Consider the following 26,927-nt stretch of genomic DNA (forward strand, 5'->3'; position numbering starts at 1 on the left):
TGGCCAACTGTTTCCTTGAGCCCATCCGGCATGCGCCTGGACAACACCCTGTTACATGCACGCCAGGCACCACCGCTTTCTGCCCTCGAGCAGGACCCTGAGCACGTCCCGCCTGGATCAGAGCGTGCGATGCAACCAGGTCCATCTCGCGCCCATCGCACAGCACGTAACCGAGGAGAGAACGATGAAGGTCATGAAGTGCCCGCTAGGCGCGTGACCCGATTCAGCGGCAGATGGTTTCGTCCTAGAGGGCCAGAACGTAGCCGTGGTACAGCAGAGGTATGTGCGCTGTGGTTGTGTATGCGTGTGTACGTTTGTGGGCGTGCTCGTGGTGGCATGAACACGTTGACAAGAAGAAAGTGTTCATTCCATCATTTAACAGGAGTCAAACTCGACTTGACTCGGCCTGTCACAGGCCCACATCGCTTTGTGAGAAGGTCCGTCTGCCTGGTTGCGTGCCGCCCATTCCGCGAACACATCTTGTGTTTTGCTATGTGTCGTCATTTAAGTGAGGTGAGAGTGGTCGTGGAGACGTGCCTTTATGCGTGCGTGCGAGAGGAGAGGCGGGGGTGGGATGAAGAGACCAGCATGAGGAAACCAGCGTACACATGTGCAGACATCGCGAGCATGAAACCAGATGGTGCGCTTGGCGTGAAGAAAATGCAGAAGGGCGAAGAAAAGACGCTGAGAAAAGGGGGCGGGGTAACAGAGCAACAAGCGCGTGCATGCATGCGAGTGTATTGACACACGCGTCACGAACCGGCGAAACAGCCCCTGCACAGGAGGACTGACTCAGCGGCATGCGAAGGAAGGACGAAGGAGGTGAAGCGCCAAAGCAAACAAGCACCAAAGGATGAGGTACGCGTAGCGGCCGTCGCGTTCGACACACACACACACACACATACATATATATATGTATATCTGCAGCGTAGAGCTGTCTTTGTGCGCACCGCATCTAAGCCATTTGCCGGCTTGAGGACGAAGCGATACCCTATATGGGCACCATGCTGACACATTCCCACGTCCTTCCTCCGCCTGCCCCCTCCCCCATCCTTTTGGATGGCTCCTTCACTCCTCTACAGTACAGCTTTCTCTCAAACATATGCAGAGAGCTCCCATGCACTGCCTCAAGCTGGGGAAGGGGTGCATGCAAAGGAGTGGAGTGAGTCTGCGCAGGCAGAGAAGGCTGCTGGTTCAGGAGGTGCATAAACCACGAGGCTGCTACGTGCTTACTGTTTGTGGACTGACATGAATGCATGCGTCTGCATGGTGATGGAATTCGACGCGAATAGAAAAACGGAGGGGGGAAGAGGCGGAAACACAACTAAGAAGTCCACATACACGCGCCGGCGAAGACAGAGACGCTCAGCGTAGCACATCTTTGCCTGCACTCTTTCTCGCGCGCGCGCTCTCCGGGAAATCGTTCCTTTGCCGTCGCACCTCCGATTGCTCTTCTGTGTTGCACAACGCCTGTCTCGCACGCTTTCTTCTTTCGCTGTTGCTCCTCCTCAGCCGCAGCGGTTGTGCATCACCAGTAGGTCACCTGCTCGACGCGATTCCACAACAGTTGAGCGCTGAACACAAGCAGAAAAAGTATGGGCACTAGGGGACGCTCCAGCTCAAACCAGACGCAATCCCACAACGCAGCAACGGCGTTGATCAGCCACGACAGCAACCACCAGGAGGAGGCGGTGGGCCACGCACTGGGGCGAGGCCATTCCTGGCTAGTCATGGAGGGGTTCACGTCGCCGAAGTGCGACTTGATGTAGGAGGACACCAGCTCCGCGGCCAAATCGTGGAATGTGACGACCTTCTGGTACTCCGGATCCGCCTCCGGGTTTGGCGCCGGCGGCGATGACGTGGCACCTGCGCCGGTGCCGTTTTTTGCGTTCCCTTCCTCCTCACGCCGACGCTGCTCCAGTCTCTCCAGCACCTCTTGGTTTTTCTTCAAAATGCGGTTCAGCTGCGACTTGCCAATGAATGCAAACTGCACAACTCCGTGCTCGACCAGTTCGGCGAACATGCTCGTCAGCGCCTCCTCGACGCTCGTCCCGTCGGATATTTGACGGAGAGAAACGTAATTCGGTGTGAACTGGTCTCGCGGCAGCACCTCGCGCTCGATACCGTGCCGATGTGACCCGTATTTGGACTTGAGACTGTAGAAGCGCGCGTCGTCCGCCGCATCATCATCGTCGACGGGATCGGCGCTGCCGCCGGAGAAGAAAAAACCGCTTGCGTCGGCTGTCCGCAGCACCGCTTCTCGCGAGTACACCAGCCGCGCATAGATGCCCATTGAGGGCACCAGATCGAAGGCGCCGATTTGCGTGGTGCGCAGGAAGAGCGTAAGCGGGCTGCAGCTGACCATGCTGACATGTGGGCGACTGCACAGGCCCTTGAAAAGACTGGGAAGCAGGTCGAAGGCGCGATCGTACACCTCGCAACTCGCGCAGCTGGGACTGGTGTGGTACACAATGGCTGCGGGCAGCACACGATGAAGGGGTCGCTGGCGCGTACTGCCGCTGCCGCGCAACGGTGGTTCAGGGCGGTCGTGGAAGAAGATAGAGCGGGCGCGGTTCAACATCGGCGGTCCAGTGAAGTCGGTCACCTTGATAAAGGGCAGAAATGGCTGCGATAGCGATGGCGATGCTCTCCTCCCCTTGCTCGAATCGGTGATATTCGCGCCTCTCAAGGCCACCGTCTCATCTTTAGCTGCTGCGTTTCCCTCTTCCCGCTCTACCTCACGCGTCGCGGCGTCCCACATTTGCTGGACGGTGCGCAGAAAGCCAGCAAGATCGTGCTCGAAGGAGTGCGAAGGGCCGGACATGAGATCGTAAGCCCGCACAACGATGGAGGAGACAAGGTTCTTCTGGTAGTACGCCATCGCCTGCGCAAACGTGGCATCACTGACGATGAGGTGCGGCGACGCTTCAAGTGTGCGATTTGCATGCCTCCGGTACTCATTGAGGGCGCCACGCTGCAGGCAGATAGGATCGCTCTCGCATTCTTGGTCTACGCTTTCCATACCCGGCCCGTCCGCCATGATCGGCAGTGGACCATCACCGTCCGGAGGCAGGAGGTCTGCCGTGACGTTGAGGCCAAGAATATCGGCAACGCTGCTCAAGACGTCACCGTAATGGGGTGGGTGCATGCCGAGAGTGTGGTTGGCGCGTACAAACCGCTTGATTTCCGTCTCGAGCGCTATGAACTCTGCTGCGTTGTCATAGAACAGACTCTCCTCGCGGATGCCTCGAGCGCGGCGCCAAAGTTCCGATAACAGTGTGCCGCCGGACGTGCGAGCCTCGCGCGAGAGCCTAATGTCGTCGAGGACCGTGCTGAACCCGGTGGAGGGACAACTGGCCAGACGGTCGATCCGCGACCACATGCCCATGGCTGCAGCGACATAAAAGGAGAATGGAAGAGCTGGGCAAGATGAGTGCTCATCGTTGACGTACCGCTGCACCGCCGATGCATTTGCCCGAGAAAGGAGATCGGTGTATCCCGCAGTTCCTTTGGTCGAAGCCGCGGTGCCCGCTGAAGCGGATACGCGCTGCGCGGCTGCACCGCCTTGGGCAGCGGCGCAAAGTATAAACAGGTAAACGAGGAGCAGGATAGCGCGCAGGAAGCAGTGAGCGGCACAGGGAGAGAACATGGCGCCGGCAGAGGTGTGGCGGTAGCGGCGTCGTCGACCAGCCAGAACAGGCGAGCCCAGCTGCATCGCGCACAAGGCTCTGTCTCTTTTCCTTCCGTCTTCACTATCGGCACCACCCTCTTGCTCAGCTTTTTCTCTCTGGTGCGTCTCTGCAGGTTAGGAAAGGGGGAGAGGGGGAGCGGCGGAGGGGGAGGGCACAGACATGTACGCAGACACACCTTCACGCAATGCGCGAGCAGTCAAGCTGCGTTCGTTTGTTCTGCAGTGAAGGCAATAACGGAAACGTGAGGGCGACACAGGTGATTGTCCAGTGCTCGCGTTGGAGGGCTGCTGGTACCGGTGCTGCGTCTGCTGCGGCTAACCCAATCACCCCAGCGCCCAGCACGTCACGTGAGTGCGAGAGAAAGGAAGGAAGGGGGAGGGGGCACAGGTGTGTGCGTGTGTGCGTGCGTGAGAATGAACATGAAGGGAGAGAAAAGGCGATGGTGGTGAGAGGACGGGGCTTCAGTGCACATACGCACACACACACACACATGTAGACGCATATGCGGATCTGATGATGTCGCGGGCCTCTGTCATCGCGGAGGGTGGGGGAGAGGAGGGGGCGGGTCCACCACGCTACGGCACTTATCCTGGAAGATGCGTGCTCGCTCATGTACATCTTCGTTCCAGACCGCACGTTGCCTCGTCTTGCCCCCTCAAAAGCCCAAGGCCTTCCTTGCTTGCGTAGCTGTATGTGTAAGCACGGAGGTGCCCAGGGGAACACACGCACACACATGCAGCCATACGGGTGAACACTTGAATGAGTCGGTGTTACGGCGACGCTCAGCATTTTCGGAACACGCATATGGTCAGCGATGGTGGCTCGCTACACGACGGTATTGGGCTAGCAGATGCGGCGCCAAAGTAGCCAAGTGCTAAGACGTCCGTCAAAAGGCGCGTACGCCCAACCTCTGTCGCGATATGGCGCCCGCGATAGAGATGCACCCATCCATGGCGGTCATCCAAGGCGACGGCCGCTTCATCCTGCGCGCATTTGATGAGGCAGTCGACGAAGAGGGCAGGGCTGCAGCTACCCAGGCTGCTGGCGCTCTCCTCTAGCCCTGCCAAGCTCATCGGGATAGAACGACAGCGTGAAATCTGTGTTGCTTCGTACGTGTAGCCGTCACCAAAGACGTCGCCGGGCACGTCGGACCTTAGAGCCGAGCTCGACGCCTCCTCGTTGTGGCAGAGATGGCCTGGATACCCTTCAAAGAGGCTGACCGTCGTAGCCGCTCCCGGCGTCGTTGCCGAGCCCGAGGTGGAGGACGCGATTTTGTTTGTGGCCGTCGCTGGCCCGACAGTCGCGCTGTTGCTTTGGGTCACAATGGATGAGCTGACTCGGCACCTCACAGTCTCCTGCAGCTCGATCCCTGCCTGCGCCCCGTCAACGCTGCCGTTATATGTGCTGCGGCGGTGCCAAGTGTACGCAAACGTTGGCTGGATGAGGAATGAGCACCGACGGCCGCTGTCTCCACGAACAACCGAGACACGGATTGAACGAAGCGTGAGCGTCATCTTGCTGTCATTGTGCGCGCGCCACGACAACCGACACGACGGAGACAATTTTGCGGAAGAGAGAGCCGCCGTGGCACTGAGGCGGTGCGCTGATGCGGCGTAGGGGCAGAGGTGGCAGTCCGTGCTGGTAGTGATGCTGCTTTCATGAATTCCCCTTATCGACGACGATGATGGGGACGACGGTACGCGCACGTAGTCGTCTCTTTGCACCCTCTCCGTGTCTGCGCGCCCACCATGGTCGACTGCATACGGGGGGCAGCCGCTGATCTCAAATGACCACGCATCAGTGCGGGAGCACCGATGACAGGGCTGGTCATCGCACTGCAGCTGCATGGCGAGTTGGTGCTCCTCGCGGCGGCGCTTCAGGCCTTCCGAGAGTGACAGGGACATGCTATCCTGCTTATTACTTACAAAGAAATGTTTCCCATTCACGTTCGTGCCTTCGCTCGTGCTGATGCAGCCCTTTGCGTCCGTTTTTTTCTCTCTTGCCTTTTCGTTGATTTTATCCGTGTCGTTCGTTTCGGGGCGAAGGAGCGGGTCGCGTGGGGAAAGAGCGAAACCGTGCATGAAAGACCGTGGCGGACACAAGCACCTTGCCAGTGACGCGAGGCAGGCATAGAAGGAAAAGAATACACCAACACAGATATAGATACTCACAGAGAGAGCAGTAAACAGTCGTGTCACGCAGCAAGAGCGTGTGGCGATGATGGTGTGTGTGTGCGCGTGTGTGTGAGAGGAAGAGGGAGGGGGAGCACGCATATATATATATATATATACTGCGAATATTTCCTTCCCTCGATAATGTGAGATGAGGGAGAGAGGAAAGGGTGGAGCAGAAAAGAGTAAGCACTTCGTAGAGAACTCCATCCCGTTTTTCAACCTGCGGTGGGTGACGTTACCAGACGTGTTGGACGTCAACACAGGTAGGGGTAGGGAAAGCTGACTTTGGTGCTGTGCTCTTGCGGAATCGCGCGGTATGTTTTTCAATAACTTCTACGAGAGGAGGGCGCTCACCCCTTCCCTTATCCGCCATGGCTTTCACCCAGTGGCTGGTCGGGTGGGGGCGGGACTGACTTGAGCTCACAGAGAAGATAGTAAAAAAAAAAAAAAACAGCGAGCACCATTCCAAAATACAAGGAGGAGGAAAAGAGAGTGACCACGCTCCCCCAATATAAGAGGACAGCACTCTTTCACCAGGAGGTGATGATAATAATAATGTCATCAAACGTCGTGACTGAGGTGTGTGAAAAACAACCTGGAAGGCAGAGAAGGAAGAAGACGCACGCGTGACCCTCGAAACGGGAAAGTATCAAACTTGCTCTCCGAACACCACCGCCCACACAAAGCCAACGTCACTTCGTTTTTCTTTTCGCTTAATCGTACAGTGGAGGGGGAAGGGAGGACAGGGCAGCGGGGGAAGAGAAGCGAGATCCGTCCGCATTCACCGTTCTTACGTGTGCCTTCGATCGCAATAGAAAAAGCGCTATGCATGTCTGCTTATCTGCGGATCTGTGTATGCATTCGTGTGCGTGTGCACGTTTGGATGCAAGGTTGAGGAAGACAACGTCTAGTAAGTGATACAGCGAGAAGAAAATAGTTGACGGAGAGGTGAAGAGAGGACGTTAAAGGGTCGCAGAATATAGGCTTCGCTCTCTTCCAGTCGCACTGCATGAGCGTGCATACGCATATGCGTCGTGTGTGTGTGTGTGTGTGTGTGTGGGGCATGTAGCTGTTGAGTGCGTGCGGTATTGGGTGAGGCGTGCGACACAGAAGGGTAGGTAGGGAGGGAGAAGAATGAAGCTCCCAAGAAGTAAAATGACATAGCATAATCGTTGTAGCAACGCCCATCTGAACAGAGAAAGGTGTGGGGTGGAGGGAGGGCACGCAGATGTACGCACGCTCGTGCGCACCCTAACTTCGTCGGCGCAGAGGCACGTGTGTACACAGACATCCTCTCCAAGGTCAACAGCAGCCACCACCACCACAGAAACGCGATAAGTTAAGGACAGAGAGGCCGTGGAAGCGAGAGGAGAAACGAAGAGGAATAGGGGGGGGGGGCGGGGGATCGCGGACGACTTGTTGGAGACACCAGAGAATATCACGCTTGCACCTGAAAACCGTTTTTCTCCCCCCTCTCTTCCTCTTGCTCCCTCTCCCGCGCTTGTAACAATCTCTGCTTTGCCCTTACACACAGATCACCTCTTTTCCTGTGGCGCACTTGAAGATGGTACTCCTTGCCAGCTAACTTGCATCCCATCCCCGTCACCGTACCTTTCTTTACTGCTGCAAAGGGACACGTGTGCCCGATGAGCCAGGCTCGTTGGCGTGGCCTCTGTAGGCGTGAGAGTTTTCCGCTTTTTGTTATTGTTCGTTTGCCTTTCGCATGCTTTATTGCTGGTGCTGATAAGATACTGCTACTTTTTTTTAAAAGGAAGAAAGGTAAGAGCACACATGCGCACATGCAGAGATACACACACACACACACACATGCATGCATGCACACAAAGAAACCACCCGAATAAAGTGCACACCCTCGCGAGCCTTCCAGACACATACGAAATCTCCTGCGCGTGAATAGCATCACCTCATAAAGCCGACCAAGATAGGCAGAGAGAGAAAGATGTGGTGTGGGCGTTTTGCGTTTGTGTGTACGGGCTCGCGGTCGGGCTGTGTGCACGTCTGTGCGTGTGTGATGGGTGATAGAGGGCAAGAAACACGTGCGTGTGCTTGACCGGGCTTGTACGTACACATGTGTGTCTGTGTGCATTCTAAGGGACTTCCCGTTGGAGATACGACTTTCCTACGCAAAAGAAAAATAGATCGACACCCACACCCACACCTACACCCACACCGACACGCAAGGGGAGAGAACAGGAAAGACGACAACACCCAAGATCACTTGCTCTCCCACCCATGCCCACTATTTGCAATGACAACCCAGCACGACGGAGCGCGCCGACAGAGCCACGAGAGTCATACAGCACCGTACACCTCTCAAGCGTGGACACGCCAGGTGAGCTGCTCATCACAATAACAAGAGCAAAGACAGAGAAAAAGACGTCGTCAGCACAAGAGTGTGTGCACATGGTTGCACCCCAGACGGGAGCAGCTTACAGCTTACCCATGTAAATTGTGTTGTCATCGATCCAGCGGTACGGCGGCACCTCAAGGTTCAGCGGGGCAGGGCCTTGACGGATACGGCCGGAGGGGTCGTAGTGGCTGCCGTGGCACGGGCAGAAGAAGCCGTTGAAGAGACCCTCGTTGGGGATCGGCACGCAGCCGAGGTGGGTGCAGATGGCAATGACGACAGCCTTGTCGCGGCGGTCCGGGAAGCGGGCTTCGTCGGTTTCAGGGTCCTTGAGTGCCGACAGCGGCGTCTCCATCACCTCCTTCATCTGACGAGCCGAGCGACGGTACACGAAAACGGGCTTGCCACGCCACACGACCGTCGTGCACTGGCGCTCGTCGAGCTCGCCGATCTCGGCCTCGATGTTCATCTGGCCGACCATGGACATGGCGGGCTGCCCAACGTACCAAAGCGGCAGCACGGCGTAGCGGGCCATGAGAATCACAAAGCCGAGCATCGCGGAGTTGAGCGCGTAGTCCGTGACGCGGGCGCGGTCCTCCATGTCGTCGGCGAGTTTTGGCTTGAGGATGTGCTTGCGAAAGAACTCCTCGTCCCACATGCTTGCATCGTAGTCCTTCAGAGCCACGCCGGCGGTGGCCTCGATGCGGCCCTGCGGAGCTCCCTCCGGGTACGTGTTCAGCACGACCTCATCTGAGGTGTCCACGTCGCAGAGAGCCGGGTCGGAGTACTTGGCATAGCGACCATACTTCTTCGTCATCTCTGCCGACTGCGGCGGCTTCATGAACTCGTCCGACCACGAGTCGACCGGCTTGTCCTTCTTGGTCAGGGGCATGTTACCCTCTAGCTGCTTGAAGACGAGCGAGACACGGGCGGCGCGGGTGGCCTGAAAGGCCGAAATGAAGGAGCGGCGGAACATTGTGGTCTGACTCACCGACGCACACGCAGATCAGAGAAGGGAGGAGTCAAGAGAGTGGGAGGGCGATGATCGTCGTTGTACTTGCGTGGGTACGTGGGTACCTGTGAGTTCGTTTTCTTCCACTAAGAAATTAGTTACACTACTGCGAGAGGTGCGTGCGTGTGTGTGTGTGTGGGGAGGTTGGGAGGGTACCAGTTGCGGCATCGATGGTGGCGGTTGAGATGGCCAGGGGCAGACGCGAAGGCAGAGGGCAAAGAAAATAAAGGAAAAAGAGGGAAGACGCGTAAGTCTGAGGCGCGGCTGAGGGACTGCAAGGAGGCGGCAGAAAAATAGAGATCAAGCGCACAGCAAGGGCGCGCATCTAGTTGCGCGCACACACACGCGCGTGTGCGTGTGCGTACATGTGCTCTGGTTGCGTTGTGAGCGCAACAGTGCATAGGCATGAATGGGTAAACACACACAAGTGGCGATGACCAGCTCTCACAGTCGTCGACTCCGGAAGGAGAGAGAACAGACAAACACAATGCGGTGATAAAAAGAGGCGAGGGCCCCACCGTTGAAAGACGCAGCCGCGCACCCCACTCGAGCGCGCTCTTCGTCTCGTTTTCCTTCTTTTCCTTGGCTTTGTCGTCGCAGCGCATACAATGGCACTCACAGTTGGCGATGAGATATGCATGAGCAAGCCTCACAGGGAAGCGACAACCCCTCATTCCACCGCTGCTGCTCATGCCAACGTTGCATCGGCCCATGTGTGCACTCGTGCACACATGGACAGAGAAGTGTGAAGGACACGCCTTTCACGCAAGAGCTCGATAAAAGGAAAAAAGGAACATGCCGGCGGAGCGGTCCCGCCGCCAGCTCACGGTGCGACACCGGCCGGTGGGTGCATATTGAGGCCTACCGTGAAGGCCGCCGCCCGTGTGCTTTCGTGTGTCGTGGCTACCACGATCGGCATGCGAGCCCGCAAACCACAGGAGCGGTTCTTGAAGAGCGGACCGGTTGACTGCTTAGATGAAGGCATCTTTGGGCTAGCGGCGTTGTTCCCTTGCAAGATGTGCTGCACAAGGCTATCTATCCCGACGCATGTGCTGGTGGGGACAGTCGTCGCGTTGTTTGCTAAGAAGTCTTCGCCGCGGTCGTGCGCTGCAATCATGCGCTGAAGCTGCTTCGCGACGAGTACGATGGAGGGACAGCCCCCATATTGGATGTCGCCGACGCGCGCGGCTGAGTCGAGCGAGGTCCACTGACCCATGAGGGCCCAGTCCGAGAGCGAGGAAGCGGATGAGAACTCCGACAAGTAAAAGCGCTCTGGGCACCGCTCGAGCAGCGCCAATTCATCCTGGAGCCCCAACAGGGTGAACCCGCTCTGCTGCTGCTGGTGGCGTCGACGGGATGCTGACGTCAGGCCCTGCACGTCCAGCTGGCCTCCAGCCTCGGCGCTCGCCTTGCCGGTGACGGCCGTGGTGGTGGCGCACATGATGTCTCGTAGCACGCGTCGCGCGTGGAAGCGCGTGGAGTGGGTGGGAAGCGAGGCGGCAGCCACAAGACCGAGAAAGACACCGTGCGTCACGATGACTTCGCGGTGGCGCGCCAGTTGCTTGACCTGCTGAAAGCGCTGCAGCATGTATGCCGTGTCGGGAACGACGACATCGTGGTGTACGCGTCGCTTAACGAGATACTCGACTCGCAGCAGTGGTGACACGTGGCCGTCGCAGCTCTCCTCTCCAAACAACTTGTGCGTGGCTGAGTCTGTCCACGAAGTGCAGCACCCAGGAGCGGCAAGTTGGTCGCAAGCCACTCCTGGCGTCGACAGCGCTATCCTCGCCGAGGAACGTCTGCGTTGCGCTGCGGTGGAACGCAGTCGCCGGTACGACTCTGGGAAAACGCTATGCGCGGCGGCAGGTAACACCAGCGTCTCGGCGACGCGGCGCACCAGCACCGCATCCCAGTTCGGCACCATCCGCGCGAGGAACATCAGTGAGCTCTTGCAGAAGAGTCGGTACGGGCTAACGGCGTCCTCGATCTTGGTGAGGCGGGCAGCATCGGCGGGGGTCAAAGACTGCGCACACACACGCGAGGTGATTTCTTCCCAGAGTACCTCCCGCTGTGCCCACGGCGCGGAGGGCTGCATGTGGGTGAAGGGGTGGTGCAAGACCACGTGCGAAAGAGTGCGCAGAGGGCCGACTTCGACCTCATCTGTCACCTTCTTAACCGCCGTGAAAGCACGTGAGCCGACGTCGGAAGGTGCACAGAGCTGCAGCATCTCCACCAAGCAACACTCCTTCCCAAGAGGTTGGCGAAGCTGCTGCGTTGTGTGGAGGGCGTGTAGACGTTGCTGAACGCGAATTCGCGCCTGCTCCGCGGCGGAGGGAGCCCCAGCCTGTGACAGAAGCGTGGCCTCTACAGACACTCCTCTCTCATCGTCCGTTGCTGTGGACGTTGCATACGCACTGCATGATGACGCATTCAAGTCGCGGCTGCCGTGAGGTGAGCCTGCAGCCCTGCGGCCATCGCCGTAGTCTGTGGTAGACGAAGGCGCGTCGAGCTCTGCCGCCATGAGAAGTGCCAGCATTGAATTCTGGCACTGGCGGTGCGGCACGTGCGTCAACGCACGCTGAGCCAGCTGATCTAAGGAGACAGAGGCCTGGGACGTGCACGTGCGTGGCGCAGTCGTGGTTGGCGACGTACAGCAGCTGCTGCGGCCCTGCGTTCGTGACATCCCGACAATCCCACATCGGCACACCGCTTCGTAGACTTCGAGCGCCTCGCTGGCTCGCTCTTCATCGAGGCAGCGCAGCATCGCAGCCTCCGCCGCGTTCGTGAGGCGCACTTCACTCGAGCAGTGCTGCGTGTACAACAAAAACTCGTCATAGAAGGCACCCACCACAGATTCCCACATATGAGAGCTAGCAGATAGACCAGAGACACCTGGTCGGACATGATGGCGTTCTGGGACTGCTGCGGAGATGTCGCTAGAGCGGTGAGCGAGCACTGTGTACGCCGGCCTCCACCGCACGGCACTGCGTCGCAGACTCATCCTGCTACACACATACAGAGGGGAAGAGGAGCAAGGGCAGGAGAGGCAAAAAGCGACGCAGCTACGCTAGTTCCTCACCGATCACGGGTACTTTCGATCCGCTGCAGATCTCTCTGGCCGCACGCAGAGCGTGGGGGGCAGATGGCAAAAGAATGAGCAGAAACACAAAGTACGTGCACTGCGACTTTGCCAAGAAAGGCATACATGCATCAAGAGAGGGAGAGAGAGCTGGAGACACACGTGCGGGTGCAGTGAAGGCGAGAGTCGAGGCGTCTTTCGCGCACGGATATGTTTGTGTGGGCACTTTTGAGAGAGGGAGGGGTGGAAGAGCAGGTCTGAGGGAGAGAGAGAGGGGCTAGGTGGACTGGCGCGCACATCTCACACGCATGATGTCCAGCATGCGACGACACCCTCGTGAGTGCCTATTTCCGAAGGAGGTGTTTATACCAAAGATCCGCCGCGCTTCTCTGAGAGCCGTGGATGTAGAAGCTGTATTTGAGCAGTGAGGGAGAAACAGAGCAACACCCAAACAAGAGAGAGCTCGAGAGCAGAGAGAACAGCAGAAGACACGTCACGCGTGGATCTGGTCGGCAAAGCAGCGAAAGACGAGCAGGAGAGGTGGTGCCGCGGTTGTCGTGAAGGGGACGGTGTAGGGGAAAGCGTACTCCAGAACAGAAGGGCATTCACGTATAGGAGCCTCCTCCACAAACTGCAAACCCAGCGGAACGATCACCTCGAGGCTGCTGCTGCTGCTGCGCAAGCGGTGCGAGGACAACTCGTATCGCCGACACGCCGCCACAAGAATGCGAAGGACGCAGCTGAGTTCGGGCTCCGAAGCCGACACATCAGCCCAGCCGCCACAAGCACCAACAAGGCGTGCTGCAACTGCCGTTGCCGCTTCCTTTGGTGGAGTGTGCGGCAACAGTTTTACGCGCACCGCAATTTCCGGCTTCTCAAAGAACTTGTCAGCGCTTCCCTTCACATAGTTGTCATATGCGCGCGAGTGCTGCACGTAGGGCAGAACTTGAATGAGCGCGGCGAGCAGCCACCCTTCAGCGGCCAGTGGGAGCCGTAGCAGCCGCGACAGCGCTGTCTGACGCATACAGCTCAGGACGAGGGCGTTGAACCACACAGAGTTCGCAGCTAGCGCACGAAAGCGGTAGAAGAGAAGGTATAGCAGGCGCGCCGCAACGATTGTGCCGTTGGCGTGCGCGTCGTTGAAGTCGTCGCCGCTCCTCCAAGAGGTGAAGATCAGCTCAGTGCACCAGTCAATCAAGATGGTTGCGGCTTGCCGCTCATCTCGGTCGGGGTCGTTGCTAACGTGAGCTGCGCTGTGGCTGCAGCACGCCAGATGCGACACCCCACAGAGTCGAATTACGTACTCCACGCCGGAAACCAGTATGCGCAGCACGCTTCGCCGTTGCTCACGCACGGCATGGTCGTTGGCGGTGCGGCTGACTGCGGTCCGCAAGCACCAGTAGTACCGTAGGACGGGGATCCACACATACCAAGGCATGTCTTTCCGCGACGGTGGCTCTAGCCCCCCTCCGCCGACTGCTGCAGCGCCGCCGGAGGCCGCACGAGCAACGTCCTCGACACTCCCTATCTCAGTATCCCCCGTCGTTCTTTTTCGCCTTGGGGCGGCAATCTGTTGAGCCATGATGTACACAATGGATGCAATGACGCAGACGTGCGCGCTGTCCTCATCAGAGTCTGTCAGAGCACCCTGCTCCACTTCGCCAGAGACGATCAGGTGGGCGCGTGCGATAGCAGCGTGTCTTGCTCTGAAGGCAAAAAGAAGCAAGTCGGTGCCATAGCGGCGCACCACATCGACCTTGTGCGCGCGCATGAGCAGCAGGTACAGCAGCTGCAAAAGGGGATAGAGAAGTTTGCGGGCGGCGCCGTCAGCGCGCGTCAGTTCGGCTGTTGTGAGCGCTAGAAGCTGGCGAGCGCGGCTCATGGCATACTCGGTCAGTACTGCGTCCACTGACGTGCACGTCGCCGGTGCGAGGGACCACAGCGCGACAGACATCAGCTGCAAGAGCACTGTGGAGTACTTGAGGGCAGCGACGGTCATGGACAGATTATTGCGGTGTGCAGCACTGCTGCTGTTGGTGCGGAGGAGAAACGGTACCAGGTGCTCACGCAACACGCAAATTGAAAGCGCCACACCGGGTGACGAGCCGGAGGCGGAAACCGGAACGTCCTCTCCGGCGGCGAGCTGGCGTTCCACCACGCGTTGCACCGGCAAAGCGCCGCTTTGCAAGCCGCGCTGCTGGAACGCCAGCTCGCCGTAGAGAAAGTGCAGACTCCCAATGGCTGCGGGGAACGCGGCGGTGGTGGCCAGCGCTACATCCGCCAGTTGCTCTTGGGGGTGAGGAAGGCAATCGAGGGACAGGAGCTCCCGTTGTGCCACACGGAATACCGACCTCAAGAGCAGGCCGACCGAGAAAGGCACGCCCGCTTCCTGCGACGAGGTGTCGGTGAGCCAATGCACTGAGCGAAGAGAGCGCATATACGTACGAAGTGGAGATGCCGCGCCGGCTTGTGTCGCCGAGAGCCCGGGCTGGTCTCCATCGTAAAGGATCACGCTCAAAACAGCAGCGGCAAAGAGCACGGACGACGGGGCCTGCGCCTGATGCGGTCGCTGTCGCGGCACGTGGTCTTTCTCACTCTGGAGAAGCGTCAGGAAGCCGCGCACGTCCACGCGATACTGCGTGTGGAGGTCGAAGAGGAGCTGGCGCAGACCTTCCTGCAACTCCACACTATCCTCTACACACATCATGAGCGCGTGCGCATGCGCCTCAGAGAAAAAACCATCTGCCGCGGCATCGGTGGCAGACGCCTGCGACGACGGTGATGGCAATGGCTGAGAAGGATCTGACTCCGGACCGCCGTACCATAACATGCGCACAACAAATAGGATGAACACTTCCTGCAGTGCGTCGAGCAGCAGGCCCGCGTTGTCGTCGCCGTCGCCGTCGGATGCTGTCTCCGCGATTGCCGGGTCGACAGCATCACCCTCCTCCTCTGCCGCCTCAGCTAACCATAATGCGACCGGCGCTCGAGTAGAGTCGTTGAAGCCTGCCCGCTGTAGACGGCTGCACAACACGAGGCACTGGTCCTCCAGCATGGCACGTAGCTCTTGTCGCCCGACGCATGGACGACACCCGAGCGTCGCCAGACTCAGCAAAAGCGAGGCCTGGAGGTCACTCGCGCACATCGCTACCTCAGTCAGTGACGCAGCGCCCACGAACGCGGAGGCACGGGCAGCGAGGAGCTCCGGCTGTGCATCTTCAGCGTCGTGCCCTCGTGCCACAGCGTGGATGAGCTCCGTCCGCGCCGCTAACAGCTCTGGCGCCTCCGGATAGAGGCCAAGCAGGACATCCAACAGCCCGGCCCTGTCGGCGCCGCCATTTGAGCGTCCTGTGCCGCGGGAGGTGTACGGCGACATGTGGGGCTGTCCTGGGATAGGGTAGGGCGGGATGGTGGGCTTTTGGCCAGTGGGGCTGGGGCCGTCGCTTGCACGCCGCGTGCGACTTTCCTTGGACGTCAATGTCGGCGTCGGGGTTGCCCCGCTCTCACGCTGATTGCGCATGAGAAACGTGGCAATGCGGAGCAGACACCGACTCTCCTCCACGGACGCCGACGTCATTGTAGGGTAACCGCTAGGCTCCGGGCAGTGAATCGCGATGAGTTCGCCTGTGCACACAGCATCGTCGAGTAGCTGCACACCTAGGGGGACGAGGAGGCCACACGAGGCCGGTAGGTAGGCTGCTGTCACCCGCGTCAGAAGATGCAGTGTCTGAGGGTCCACCATTCGCCGTAGGAGGAGCGTGTCCGCCGCGTCGCGAACGTGGGGCACAGCCGTGGTGGACAAGGACTCGTCATTGGAGTTGTCTTGGAGCGCACCAGACATCACCAAAGTCGAAAACGTCCTCATCGCGGCTGCGGTGTCGGCTGGCCGCCACCTTGTGTCTTGCACATGGCTGTCCACACGCTCAAGTAGTTCGTGCGCCAGCTGGCGCAGACGGTTGCACCAGAGAGCCTGCACATTGCCCCGCATCCCGGCCGCAAGCGCGTCCAGGCAGCGCAGGAAGCTGTAGAGGGAGAGTTGCGCGCCGCGCTCATGCGACGCGATAGCGACGATGCTGCTTGCAACCTCATCCCAGACAAGTCGGGTTTCGCTGCCGTCGTCACTGACGCAGGCGCCGTTGCACTGGACAAGTGCATCGTACAGAGCGGTCCCTTGGAGAAGCACGCCGAAGAGCGCCATGTCCACCTCTGCGACGTGGAAGATGATGCGCCAGTCCTGTCGCTGCTCCCATCGCACTGTTGCATCGTCATACTCGGCAGATGCGTCTGCTCCGATGCTCGCACCTTGCCGCAGCGCACGTGCGCCAGCCACGACAGACGCCGCACTGTCCAGCAGCCCAACCAAGGCGTACCCGGTCTTGCACGTGCAGGAGTAGAGCGCCTGCATCGCGTAGTCTTTTATGTGGTGCGCAAGCTGAACTGCCGCCTTGATGCCCAACACATCATCTGCGGTCCCGACGATACCGTCTTCTGTGAAGGTGGCGGCCACACCAGCTGCTGCCGTGGTCGTGTTGTGGGCAGTGTTGTTGTGCTGGTCGGAGAGTGGCGCAGAAAGACGTGGAGACTGAACGTGGAGGAGTATCAGCTGCAGCACGCTGCAGGTGAGCTGGACCGATTCTACCTCGCCCTCGCCGCTGAGTAATAGCGGCAGCAGGTGCGGTGCAACATCCAGCGCACTAGGCCTCTGCGATCTAGATACAACCGCGGCAGCAGCTGCTGAATCTGCTGGTCTTGGCTTCTCCTCGTGCATCGAAAACATGCTTGACACCTCATCGCGGCGGCACGAGGAGAAGAGCGCGTGCCGTGTCGTGGGTGAAGAGCTCAGCAGGTGCAAAAGCCGCAAGGTCTGAAGGCGCAACGGGGACGGGTAAGCCCCGCAACAAGACTGCAGCACGACACACAGGGTTTCGAGCAGCGTGGCGCCGTCGCTGTCAGCAAGCGAGGATGCTGGTGACACCTCAGAGTCCGACGAGCAGCAGCGGCACGACAGCTGCGACGCGACGACTGGCAGCGGCTGCGCAGACCACATCGACATGGGCAAGGCTGCATATGAGGAGACGGCGTGTAGCGTGGAAAGCAGTGCTTCGATGGCGGTGGCAGCCACTGCTCTTTTTCCCCCTACCTCACCGGGGACGTGATGATGGAGCTGCTGCTGTTGACGATGATGCAGCAAAACGAGCCGCGGCAGGAGATACCGCGCAAGGGAGCGGATGAGAAGTGGAGAAGAGCATACAAGCCGCCGGAGCAGGGGAGAGGCTTGCACCATTTTCAGAAATGTGGCGGCGGCCGCAGGGCTCCGGAGCGGGCCACGGCTGTGACCTGCCGCGATTGTAGCCGCGTCGTCGTCGGCGACACGGAAAATCTCACTTATAACCCGGCGAACTACGTCGTGCACGGATTCGGCGGTCACCTGAGCGACGTTCTCATGCGATCCGGCGCGTTGCACAGGCTCCTTATCCTCTCCTTCCCGGTAGCAGCACTGCCGTGCGTCTTCCTCAGGCACGCCGTCGCCGGTCTCCCCGAGTAACACCGGCGATGGCAACGGGACAGCTGGTGAGCAGTCAAAAACAGCGCTACGGCACTGCAACGATGCCTCCTGAGAAGTTAGAATCGCCATGCTGGTGTGCAACGGCGGCACCTGCTGCGACAAGGGCGTCGGCACGCCGACCAACAGCAGATCCCAGCAGGAGAAGAGAAACTGGGCAAGGTCGACGAGCACGACCCACCGAGCATCTTCCGCGTCGCGATCCGGACTGTGAAGAGAGCCAGCAGCGGTGCCCAGTGCTGCTCTTGCGCCCGTCTTATCAGCTGCGACCACCGAGCGGCCGCCGCTGAAACGGCCTCCATGGCGTACGACGTACGTGTACAACGCGACAAGGACATCGGCCAAAGTGGAGCCCATACGGCGCGGATGCGAAACGCGCACCTCCCCAGAGAAGGTGAGTATTGCACAGGGGTCGGTGTCGCGGTCGAACGTCAGCCAGTCGTATGCCCAGGCCAGCAGCGCGCCTTCGCCATCTTCGCTGGCGGGGCAGTTATGCACAAGCGCCTCCATGATGGCTACGGCACCGCGGTACACCTCATCCACGGAGGGTGGTGGTGTGCCGTTTTGAAGCGACTCAACGAAGCATCTGAGACACGTAGTAGCTGTGTGCTGCGGTGGTGCTGTGGTGTATGCGCCGCTTCTCGCGCCACCACTAGGGGCAGGCAGGAGAAGCACCGCGTGAGATGGAGGGCATTGCTGTCCCATGCACGACATTCGCGTCTTGTAGCACACAAACTCTGTGATGTACCACACTGTCCTCCCCTTTCCCCTCAATATGTTTCTGGGTAGCGTCTCTCTTTGTCTGCGGTGGGGATAGAGAGAGAGAGAGGAGATCAGGGAGGGGGGAAGAAGGTGTTCATTGATGTTTTTCTATACTTCTGCCAAACTGTGCCGATTGCTTCGCTTGCGTGCGTGCGCGCCGTCTTTGCATGTCTCTTAGAGCAGCCGCAGCCACATGGGAAGAGGCAGCGAAAGGGAGAAGACAGAGGGGGAAGGGTGCAGAAAAGAAAGCCGCAAGCGTACGAAGGCGACGTGGAAGTACAACGATGAGGGTTGGGGGGGGAGCGGGGGAAGACATGCGGGAGGAGATGGAGTGCTGGGAGGGGGGGGCGCTTGAATGCGCGCACGGGTCGCGCATTCAAGTAACCCCTTTTTCTCCTCTGATTCCATCTCCGTCCCTGAACCGCCGCTACTGCCGGATCGTGTAGGCAGGCGTAGGGAGACGCACGCAAACACAGCGCCCTTTTCGTGTTCTTGACGCGTGCGCTCTTCCGTGCGTTGGGCGTGCAGCACCTGCCGGTGCGCAAGGACAGCACACCCTTTCCGCGGCACCGCTTTACATTCTTAAAGCGTTGCTTTCGACCCATGGCACCGTGTGTGCAGATGGTTTGCCTGACTCTGAGCCGAGCGTGCACATGAGCAGCTACAGGTCCACGCAAGAGGAAAAGTTTTTTTTTTTGAGAGAGAAGGATGGGCAGGCACGCAGCAGCCCCTTGCCGCTTCGGCTTGCATGCCGACGACGGCCCGCAAGACCACCACCACCGAAAGGTAGGGACATTTTACTATTATCCAAAGTGTGTCCATTCCCTTTCATACAACATGATTTCAGCTGCACTCTACTCCGGCCAGTCACAGACCCATCTCGTGGTGCAAAGCAGCCGTAGACACGCGCCAGTGCAGCAGTGCACCGACTCCGTCGGCTCAGCACCGCCTCGAGACCTACCGATCCGCCGCCTCGCATGTCGCCTCACAGCGGCTCACACCATGCCAGTCGCCATCCCTGGTGCATCCCTCGCGGTGGCACGCAGGTTGCCCACCACCAGTAGGCAGTGCGAGGGCCGGGCGGGGCACGTTCGAGTCGCGCTGACACGCTGCCCACCACATGGATGGCACACGCGTGCTCGCTGTCGCAGGCCGCTCCGACGCAACGCCGTCCACGACATGGCTGCCGGCATGAGCAGCGATGAAGCGCTCTGGCACCACCACGTCGCGGGTGCCTGGCCCCGCGTCACCACCGCAAGTGGCTCGGCATTGACAGGGATAGGGGGTGCTGCTGGGCCTCCACACACACACACACACACAGGCATACAGGAATGTGACAACACTTATCTTTCTCGACTTCACTCGCTCCAGAGGGTGGTGGTGGGGGTGCACTGCCTCACATCATTATCTGGATTTACTCCTCTCCTTCACTTGCTCCGCCTCTTTCTCATGATCCTTGTACGCCTCCAGAACCTCCGGGTAAGCCACGACGTAGTAGGTGGTGCCGTAGTGCATGTTGCGCATTTCCTTCACCTCCAACCGTGACTCCTGAAGGTACTGGCGGATCGGGGAGTTCCACTTGCAACCGTGCGTGTTGACCTTGTGCTGCTGCGCAAAGTAGTCGAGAAACCAGTTTACGGGCGGGTAAGGACTCGCGCCGTGCTCCAGCAGCAAGATCATTCCACTCGGCTTCACGACGCGCTGCATCTGACGCAGCGCCATGACGGGGTCGCGTAGGTGGCAGAGGCCGAACATGTCTACGACACAGTCGAACTCGCCGTCCTTGAAATTGTCCAGGGTTTCCGAGCGCACGCGCTTCACGTCGTACTTTGGATAAGCGGTATGGGGGATGCGGTAGCGCATGGCCTGCAACTGCTGCGGGTTGGAGTCCGTCAGCACGACCTCGTGGACTGCGTACGGATAGGCGCCGATATTCTGTCCGTGCCCGGCTGCTAGCTCGAGAACACGCCCGTATGTGTGCTGCAACAGCTCCTCACGCAGCTGGCGAATCTCGCGTGGCTGCTCCACCCATACCCGAAAGAATGTGAGCACTGCCCCAGCGACGGCCATGGCTGTCAGCACGCCAGCCCACAACTTTATGCGCTCCTTCAGGGGCCGCTTCTCGCGCTGCAGCCGGAAGTACTCGCGTTGCTGGTAATACTCGTGGTACCAGAACGGCTTCACGTGCTTTGGGATATCATCGGTGAGGTCGTAGATATTCTGTTTTCCCCTGGCGAGGATGGGAGGTGCCGTCGTCTCCCAGCTCCACACAATCGCCTCCGGGATTGCATCCCGTCCTTCCCGCGCGAGCGCCTTGCGCGCAGTCTCCATGACGACATCATCAGAGGGCTCGATGAAACCCTTGTGGCGCTGCTGGATTTCGCTGGTGGCGGAGTGGCCACTGGGGGCACCGTTTACGACCGCAGACCCGCTCGCTCTCTCAGCGGCGTCGCCCGACATCTGGTGCGCGTCCTGCTCGGAGCTAGACTTGGTGTTGCTACCGGTCGTGCCGTTAGTGTCGCACGTATTGCTGCTGCGACTGCACCAGCGAGGGTACTGGGACAGCGTACTCGTGCCCACCCTCGCCAAACCAGCCAGCAACGCCAGGCGAGAGCTTGCTGCACAGCATCGCAACATGCTTGCGCGGTATCGTTTCCGTTTGCCCTCTTTTAAAGTAATTGCGTAATCGAGAGGAGCAACTGTGACCAAGTTTGTAGTATGTGCGTCGTGTGCTGGCGATGGATTACGACTATTATGCCAGAGGGCCCCCTCTGGCTCACTCTGGCACCTCGGAATCTTTTCTGTGCGTGTTATAATCGAATACCGGGCACCACACGTACACATGTACACGCTTGTGTGAGGCATATTGCACAGAGCGCGGGGCAATGCGCGAGGTAGGGCGAACGGGTGTCAGAAGGACGACGGAGAGAGAAAGCGAGAGGGCTCGAGTAGGAGGGAGAGGGGAGGGGAGGGACGAGCCGGCACGAGCTGAAGGCGATGCTGACCAGGCCCGCACATAAGCGTTAGAATACGCCGCCTTGACGATTCCAAAGAAAAAGGATCTACCGTCCACGTCCACTGAGACAAGCTTGAATTTGCTCTTGTGCCCTTTGAAAGATGGGCAGTCGCGAGCCTTTCATGCCTTCTGCTGTGCCGCATGTAGACGCCTAGCGCGTAGGGCACCTCCCCATTCTTCCCTCTACTGAGTCAGCGCGCGGCAGAGTGGGGGGGGGGGGAGGCAGAGGAAAAGAGAAAGAAAGCGTGAACGGAATGCGGCGGAAGGGAATAGAGATGACAGCGGTTCGCAGTTTCGTTCAAACAGCCAAAAGAAAAACCAGCAACCACAAAGAAACAACAGCGCGACCGCCCGTTGAAGCGCAGAGAGGAAAGGCAACAAAAACACACAAACACACAGAGATATACGCATATACACAAAGTAAGGCAACGCAAGGTAAGACAAGCAAGAACCTATACATACACGCGGGTGGGGTGGGATGGACGGGGCAGCAACAATGAAAGGGAGGGGGAGGGTGGAGATCAGACGTCTACATGATCGCATCACCCACTTTTTGCAAAGAGGCCTCCTCAGCAACGTCGCTCTTTCCCAAGCAAGCAAAGAGAAAGCGTAGCGGTAAGGGAACCAAGAGAAAGAGCACCACCCCGTCACTGTCGCCGTTCCCGCTGCTGTGTGCGACCCGTCACCGGCGGTGCCCGCCCCTTTCCCCTTGATAAGCGGTGCCCCCCCCCCCACCGCTGCATGTCAATATACAGACACACACACACACACACACAGGGAGCGTGCGAAGGGGCGCGGTGAGAAGATCAGAGGGCTGGAGCCGGTGCCACAGCACCGTCTCCTCCTCTCCCTCTCTTTTGACTCGCCTGCAGCGGCCAGTGGCAAAGAGGTGGTGTGGGCGCGTGACACAGCTACACACATTCTGATGTATCTTTAGCGAGGCGGGAGTGGGCTAAACGTGTACTGGGCTGGCGGGGGCTGCGGTGGCCCGTGCTGCCCGGGTGGAGGTGGCGCATACAGTGCTGGCGGAGGCGCAGGTAAGTACTGCGATGGTGGACACCGCGAGACACCAAGAGTCGCCTGCTGCACCGGTATCCCTTGCGCCGGGTATCCCGGCGCTGGGTAGCCAAGGCCCCAACCTGGACGCTGCGGCGGAGGGTAGTAGCCTTGCGGCGGCGGCGGTACGTGGACTGGGTAACCCGCCGGAGGCGGCATCGCCTGCGGCGGGAGGCTCTGCGGACGTTGCTGGTACTGCTGCGGCACGCAATGCATCATGGAAGCGTTTACCGTAATCATGCCGAAGAGGGAGAAGGGCTTGTACAGGTCGATCGGCTTCGAGCTCGTGAGCTGCGGCACCTGCACCCGACCCTTTTTGCGCAGCTCCTCTCGTGTCTTGAGAAGGATATTAAGGTAGGAGAACCCGTGCGTGTTCAGAAGAGACCACGTGAAGGCGAGAGTGGCGGCACCGTTCGCGTGGCCGCCGTTCTGCACATCTGCGCTGGTGCCGCTATCCGTGCACCCGCTGAACATGACAACGTCGCCGTTCGAGAAGTTGCCGCGGCGTACCTGTTGCATGTACTCGCGTGCCCCGCCGCCGCCTACTCTCGGCGCCACGTAGCTGAAGGGTAGATCCAGCATGCTAGCTGAGTGACAGCAGTCAAAGACGCACGTCATGCGCACCCCAGACGGCAGCGGGGCTACGAGCATGAGGAAGAGATCATCATCGAGAATGCTGCCGTTCTTCACGTGGTCGAGTGGGATGAGACACTGGTCGTACTTCTCTTCCGAGTCTCGAGTCGCCTTGGTTTGCCCGCCGTGGCCGGAGAAGTGAAAAAAAAGCACATCACCGGGGCGTACGTCGCCGGTCAGCCACAGCATGTGTTTGATGATGTTGTCGCGGGTGGGCATGCCGCAGAAGCCGGGGAACGACGGGTCGTCGACGAGGATGCAGCACTCGCTAATCGGGAAGGAGATCTGCTGCAGCGTACCCAGCATCGAGCTAACATCGTTGACGCAGCCACGCAGTGCGTTGCGCATACCTGTGTAGTTGATTCCTATGAAAAGCGCACGGACACGGCCGCCGGTGTACGGCACCGGGGCACGGTAAGGAATTATGGGCCGCACTGTGTGAATGAGCCGCCTTCCGGCATTAATGTCGACCCGTTTGGGCCGATCAACCAGGAGAAGACCGTTCGCGAGCATCGGGATCAGACTGGCGACGGCCCCTATCCCCAAAATATCAAGAAGGTCTGCCATTATGTTTTCTTTTTTTTCCGCCTATAGTATTACATGTATTGTGCCTCCTTTTGCCGGAGGCACTGAACGAGGAAGCGGAGGGCGGATGATGACCCGGTATCCAACTGCTCCAGCAGCGCTGGCAAGGCGCTACAGAGAATGAGGAGATGCGCTGTTGTGTAGTGGTGGTGATGGCAGAGGATTTTCGAGGTGAAAGCAGAAGTGCGGGTCAGTGGAGGCGGGGAGGGGGGGGAGAAGAGGCCAAGTCAGAAGAAAACGGAGAAGAGAGAGAACGCATGTAGAGACCTCTTCGAGCGTCGCCAGGACTCATCTCCCTCAGACAAACAAAACAATCGTTTCCCCCATATTGGGAACGAGATCGTTGTAGCAGTTGTTGCCGATTCCACTGCATTGATATGACTTTCTTCTTCACCACCAAACGCCTCAAAAATGCGACCGCTGCCGCCGCTTATTCTCATTTGGTTTTTTTTTTGCTGCTGTTGTATTTTGTGGCGACGCGTGGCGAGGAGCTTCTCCTCTTCGTGGCAATCAACAAAGTCGGCATGCATCTGTGTATTTAGCTGAGCACGGCCGGCACGGAGGGCACTATAAAGAACTGCCATAGACGCATACAGATATGTCTCAAGTACAGATGTCCTCAGAGAGAGAAAGGGAGCCAGTGGCGGGCATTGCCTTTACAAGTGGCACCTCCCATGTGCACTTTCTTCTTGAGAGGATCACCATGGTAGCTCGAATTCAGTAAGTACGCTTGTGTGCACGTGCGGATGCACGCCAATGTGGGTCCTGTGAGATGAGTTGATATCTCCAAGCAACAAGAAGTTCACAGTAACGAAAAAGAAGAAAAATAAGAGCATGCCCAGCTTCTCCCGTGATGTCGTGAAAGATGGAGCGAGCACTCATACAAATTCACGTGCAACTTGCCTTCTGCACTGAACAAGGACGACCTGTGCTCGTGAGCAGTTGCCGCACTGCGCGGAGAGGCGATCCGCACGTGCAAGCGAGTTTGCGGGTGCGCCAACGGCGTGCGTTACCCTTGTCCTCCTTCTCTCACCCCCACAGTTTGTTTGACGGGCACGATTGATCGCCCATCATCCATCACTGCCGTCGGCTCCAGAAGAGAAATTCAAGGAGGCAGTCACCAACAGCAAGTCGCTCAGAGACACACACGCACACACATACACATATATATATGTACACATGTAGAGACTCAGACCCACACAGCTTCTGTCCTCCGCCTAGAATGTCCACACGTGATCACCAGGGGCAAGATTGTTCCTCAGGAGAAAGCACTCGGTGACATAGCGACTTGACGAAAGAAAGGGGCTAACGAGAATGTCTGTAGCGCGGCCCGCGATCTCGAGGTCGACCAGCTCCGTGAAGCCTGGTGTCGCGGCCTCAGCTTCTGCGTTGGTGTACGCTGGGAGAAGCAGCGGCCGCAGCTGCGTCACGTCGTTCACGCTCAGGAGCGACTCCAGCGTGCTGCGCTGATCTTCGGCCATGGAGAGGTAGACGTGATCAAAGATGTAAGACGCCTGGCCACGCACCTTCTGGATGTACTCGATTACCATCTCCAGCGAAGGCGAGCACTGCGCGCGGCGGTCGTCCGAGACGTGTTGTCGAAGTCCCGTGATGTTTGGGTAGTTCGCCTTGAGGTACTGGTAGTGCAGCCCATACTTGCGATCAACGAGTTCATCGCACTGGAGACGATCGTGATTAGCGGTTTGGTGGTGCACGACAGCCAGAATTTTTTTCTTGTGCCAGTCTCGTGCCTTGTAATAGCGGAAGGCAGCTTCCCGCACCGACGGACTGGCTTGGATGAGGGAGCGTGCAGCCCAGAAGTCGTGGGTGCCGTAGTGTGTCTGGACGCGGTCTCTAAGGCAGGCGAGCTTGTAATGCTCCGCCCACATGGCGGAGTCACAGTCGACGCAGAACCGAAGGAGTGGGCTTGCCACGAGCTCATGCAGATAGACCACATCCTTCCCCTTTTCAGATAGCTGCATCTCCTGCGGAGGCATCGTTTCTGATAAATACTTGAAGTCTGACTGGAAGGTGAAGTTAGGGTTGTGGTGGCGGTAGGCACAGAGGCCGTAGTCGGTAAATCGCTCAAACGCGGTAGTGACTCGCATGGGGAGCAGCGACATGGCAGCCTTGTCCATGCCGCGCAGAGGCTTGTCGTAGATGCTGCGGTTGAAAAATACAGGTGCTTCTGATACAGTCAAGGCGTCCCCTTCTTCCGCCAGGGTGGGCTGAAACACAATGTCGGTCGTGTCCGCCGATAGTCCTCGGAATGTATTGTTCGCCATAGTCCTCTGCGCTTCCTCGTCCCGCTCCACAAATTCCTTCATGATCGCTTCGTCTGCCGTGGCATTGCCCCACCGCTCGATCAGCTCCGAGTCGGTCAGCTCCACACACCCAGGCGTGCGACTGCACCAGTTGGTGTAGAAGGAGCGTAGCCGCTGCAGCCCTTGGCTCAGCATGACAATGCGCATTCCCTCACCGCGCGTGATCTTCTGAATAGACACCTGAAGCGCGTCGATATCGCGCTTCAGCTCCTCCACCTCCAGACGAACGAGAATGACACTCTCGTTCGGCTCTTCCATCCGTCTACGCACCTGCGCGAGCGTGGCTGTGCAGTTTTCTCGCTTCATCTCTATAGTCCTGTAGGCGTTCTCCTCGGTCTCCTGATCGGCCTCCAGCGCCGCCACCGCCTCTACCATTGCGTGCACACGGTCATTGTTCAAGCGCTCGCTGTCGATGAGTTTCTGCGTTTCGCTCTTGCACACCCGCAGCGCCACTTTCAGCTCGCTTTCAAGCGCGCGGAGCTCCACCAGGCGCGGCTGAAACCCGCGCTCGGTATTGCGGACACCCATGCGATAGCCAAAGGCAAGACACACCACAATGAAGACGATGACAGACGCGACCCCGATGGGGTGGAGCGCGAGCCGTGAGGAGTGGCGAGGCTTTGACCGCATAGTGTGCCCTTCTGTGTTGTGTGTGTGTGTGGG

The 26,927-nt window shown here is 58.9% G+C and overlaps 8 protein-coding genes across 8 annotated transcripts; all 8 read right to left on the bottom strand.

Moving 5' to 3' along the window:
* Window positions 1–1,528: 1,528 nt before the first annotated feature.
* LDBPK_351520 (hypothetical protein, conserved) lies at window positions 1,529–3,388 on the bottom strand (the record flags this gene model as incomplete). The annotated part of the gene is made up of 1 exon (XM_003864689.1): window positions 1,529–3,388. The coding sequence occupies one exon, from the start codon at window positions 3,386–3,388 to the stop codon at window positions 1,529–1,531; it is 1,860 nt and encodes a 619-aa protein (XP_003864737.1).
* Window positions 3,389–4,474: 1,086 nt separating this feature from the next.
* On the bottom strand, window positions 4,475–5,965 carry LDBPK_351530 (hypothetical protein, conserved; the record flags this gene model as incomplete). Its single annotated transcript, XM_003864690.1, has 1 exon — window positions 4,475–5,965. The coding sequence occupies one exon, from the start codon at window positions 5,963–5,965 to the stop codon at window positions 4,475–4,477; it is 1,491 nt and encodes a 496-aa protein (XP_003864738.1).
* Window positions 5,966–8,316: 2,351 nt separating this feature from the next.
* Window positions 8,317–9,210, bottom strand: LDBPK_351540 (reiske iron-sulfur protein precursor, putative; the record flags this gene model as incomplete). The annotated part of the gene is made up of 1 exon (XM_003864691.1): window positions 8,317–9,210. One exon carries the CDS (start codon window positions 9,208–9,210, stop codon window positions 8,317–8,319), a length of 894 nt encoding a protein of 297 aa, XP_003864739.1.
* Window positions 9,211–10,069: 859 nt separating this feature from the next.
* Window positions 10,070–12,109, bottom strand: LDBPK_351550 (hypothetical protein, conserved; the record flags this gene model as incomplete). Its single annotated transcript, XM_003864692.1, has 1 exon — window positions 10,070–12,109. One exon carries the CDS (start codon window positions 12,107–12,109, stop codon window positions 10,070–10,072), a length of 2,040 nt encoding a protein of 679 aa, XP_003864740.1.
* Window positions 12,110–12,818: 709 nt separating this feature from the next.
* On the bottom strand, window positions 12,819–18,398 carry LDBPK_351560 (hypothetical protein, conserved; the record flags this gene model as incomplete). The annotated part of the gene is made up of 1 exon (XM_003864693.1): window positions 12,819–18,398. The coding sequence occupies one exon, from the start codon at window positions 18,396–18,398 to the stop codon at window positions 12,819–12,821; it is 5,580 nt and encodes a 1,859-aa protein (XP_003864741.1).
* A 1,656-nt stretch (window positions 18,399–20,054) lies between these two features.
* On the bottom strand, window positions 20,055–21,110 carry LDBPK_351570 (hypothetical protein, conserved; the record flags this gene model as incomplete). Its single annotated transcript, XM_003864694.1, has 1 exon — window positions 20,055–21,110. The coding sequence occupies one exon, from the start codon at window positions 21,108–21,110 to the stop codon at window positions 20,055–20,057; it is 1,056 nt and encodes a 351-aa protein (XP_003864742.1).
* A 1,489-nt stretch (window positions 21,111–22,599) lies between these two features.
* Window positions 22,600–23,922, bottom strand: LDBPK_351580 (metacaspase, putative; the record flags this gene model as incomplete). Its single annotated transcript, XM_003864695.1, has 1 exon — window positions 22,600–23,922. The coding sequence occupies one exon, from the start codon at window positions 23,920–23,922 to the stop codon at window positions 22,600–22,602; it is 1,323 nt and encodes a 440-aa protein (XP_003864743.1).
* A 1,235-nt stretch (window positions 23,923–25,157) lies between these two features.
* LDBPK_351590 (hypothetical protein, conserved) lies at window positions 25,158–26,894 on the bottom strand (the record flags this gene model as incomplete). Its single annotated transcript, XM_003864696.1, has 1 exon — window positions 25,158–26,894. One exon carries the CDS (start codon window positions 26,892–26,894, stop codon window positions 25,158–25,160), a length of 1,737 nt encoding a protein of 578 aa, XP_003864744.1.
* Window positions 26,895–26,927: the final 33 nt, after the last annotated feature.

Source organism: Leishmania donovani, chromosome 35 (genome assembly GCF_000227135.1).
Source record: "Leishmania donovani BPK282A1 complete genome, chromosome 35".
In the NCBI taxonomy this organism is placed as follows: domain Eukaryota; phylum Euglenozoa; class Kinetoplastea; order Trypanosomatida; family Trypanosomatidae; genus Leishmania; species Leishmania donovani.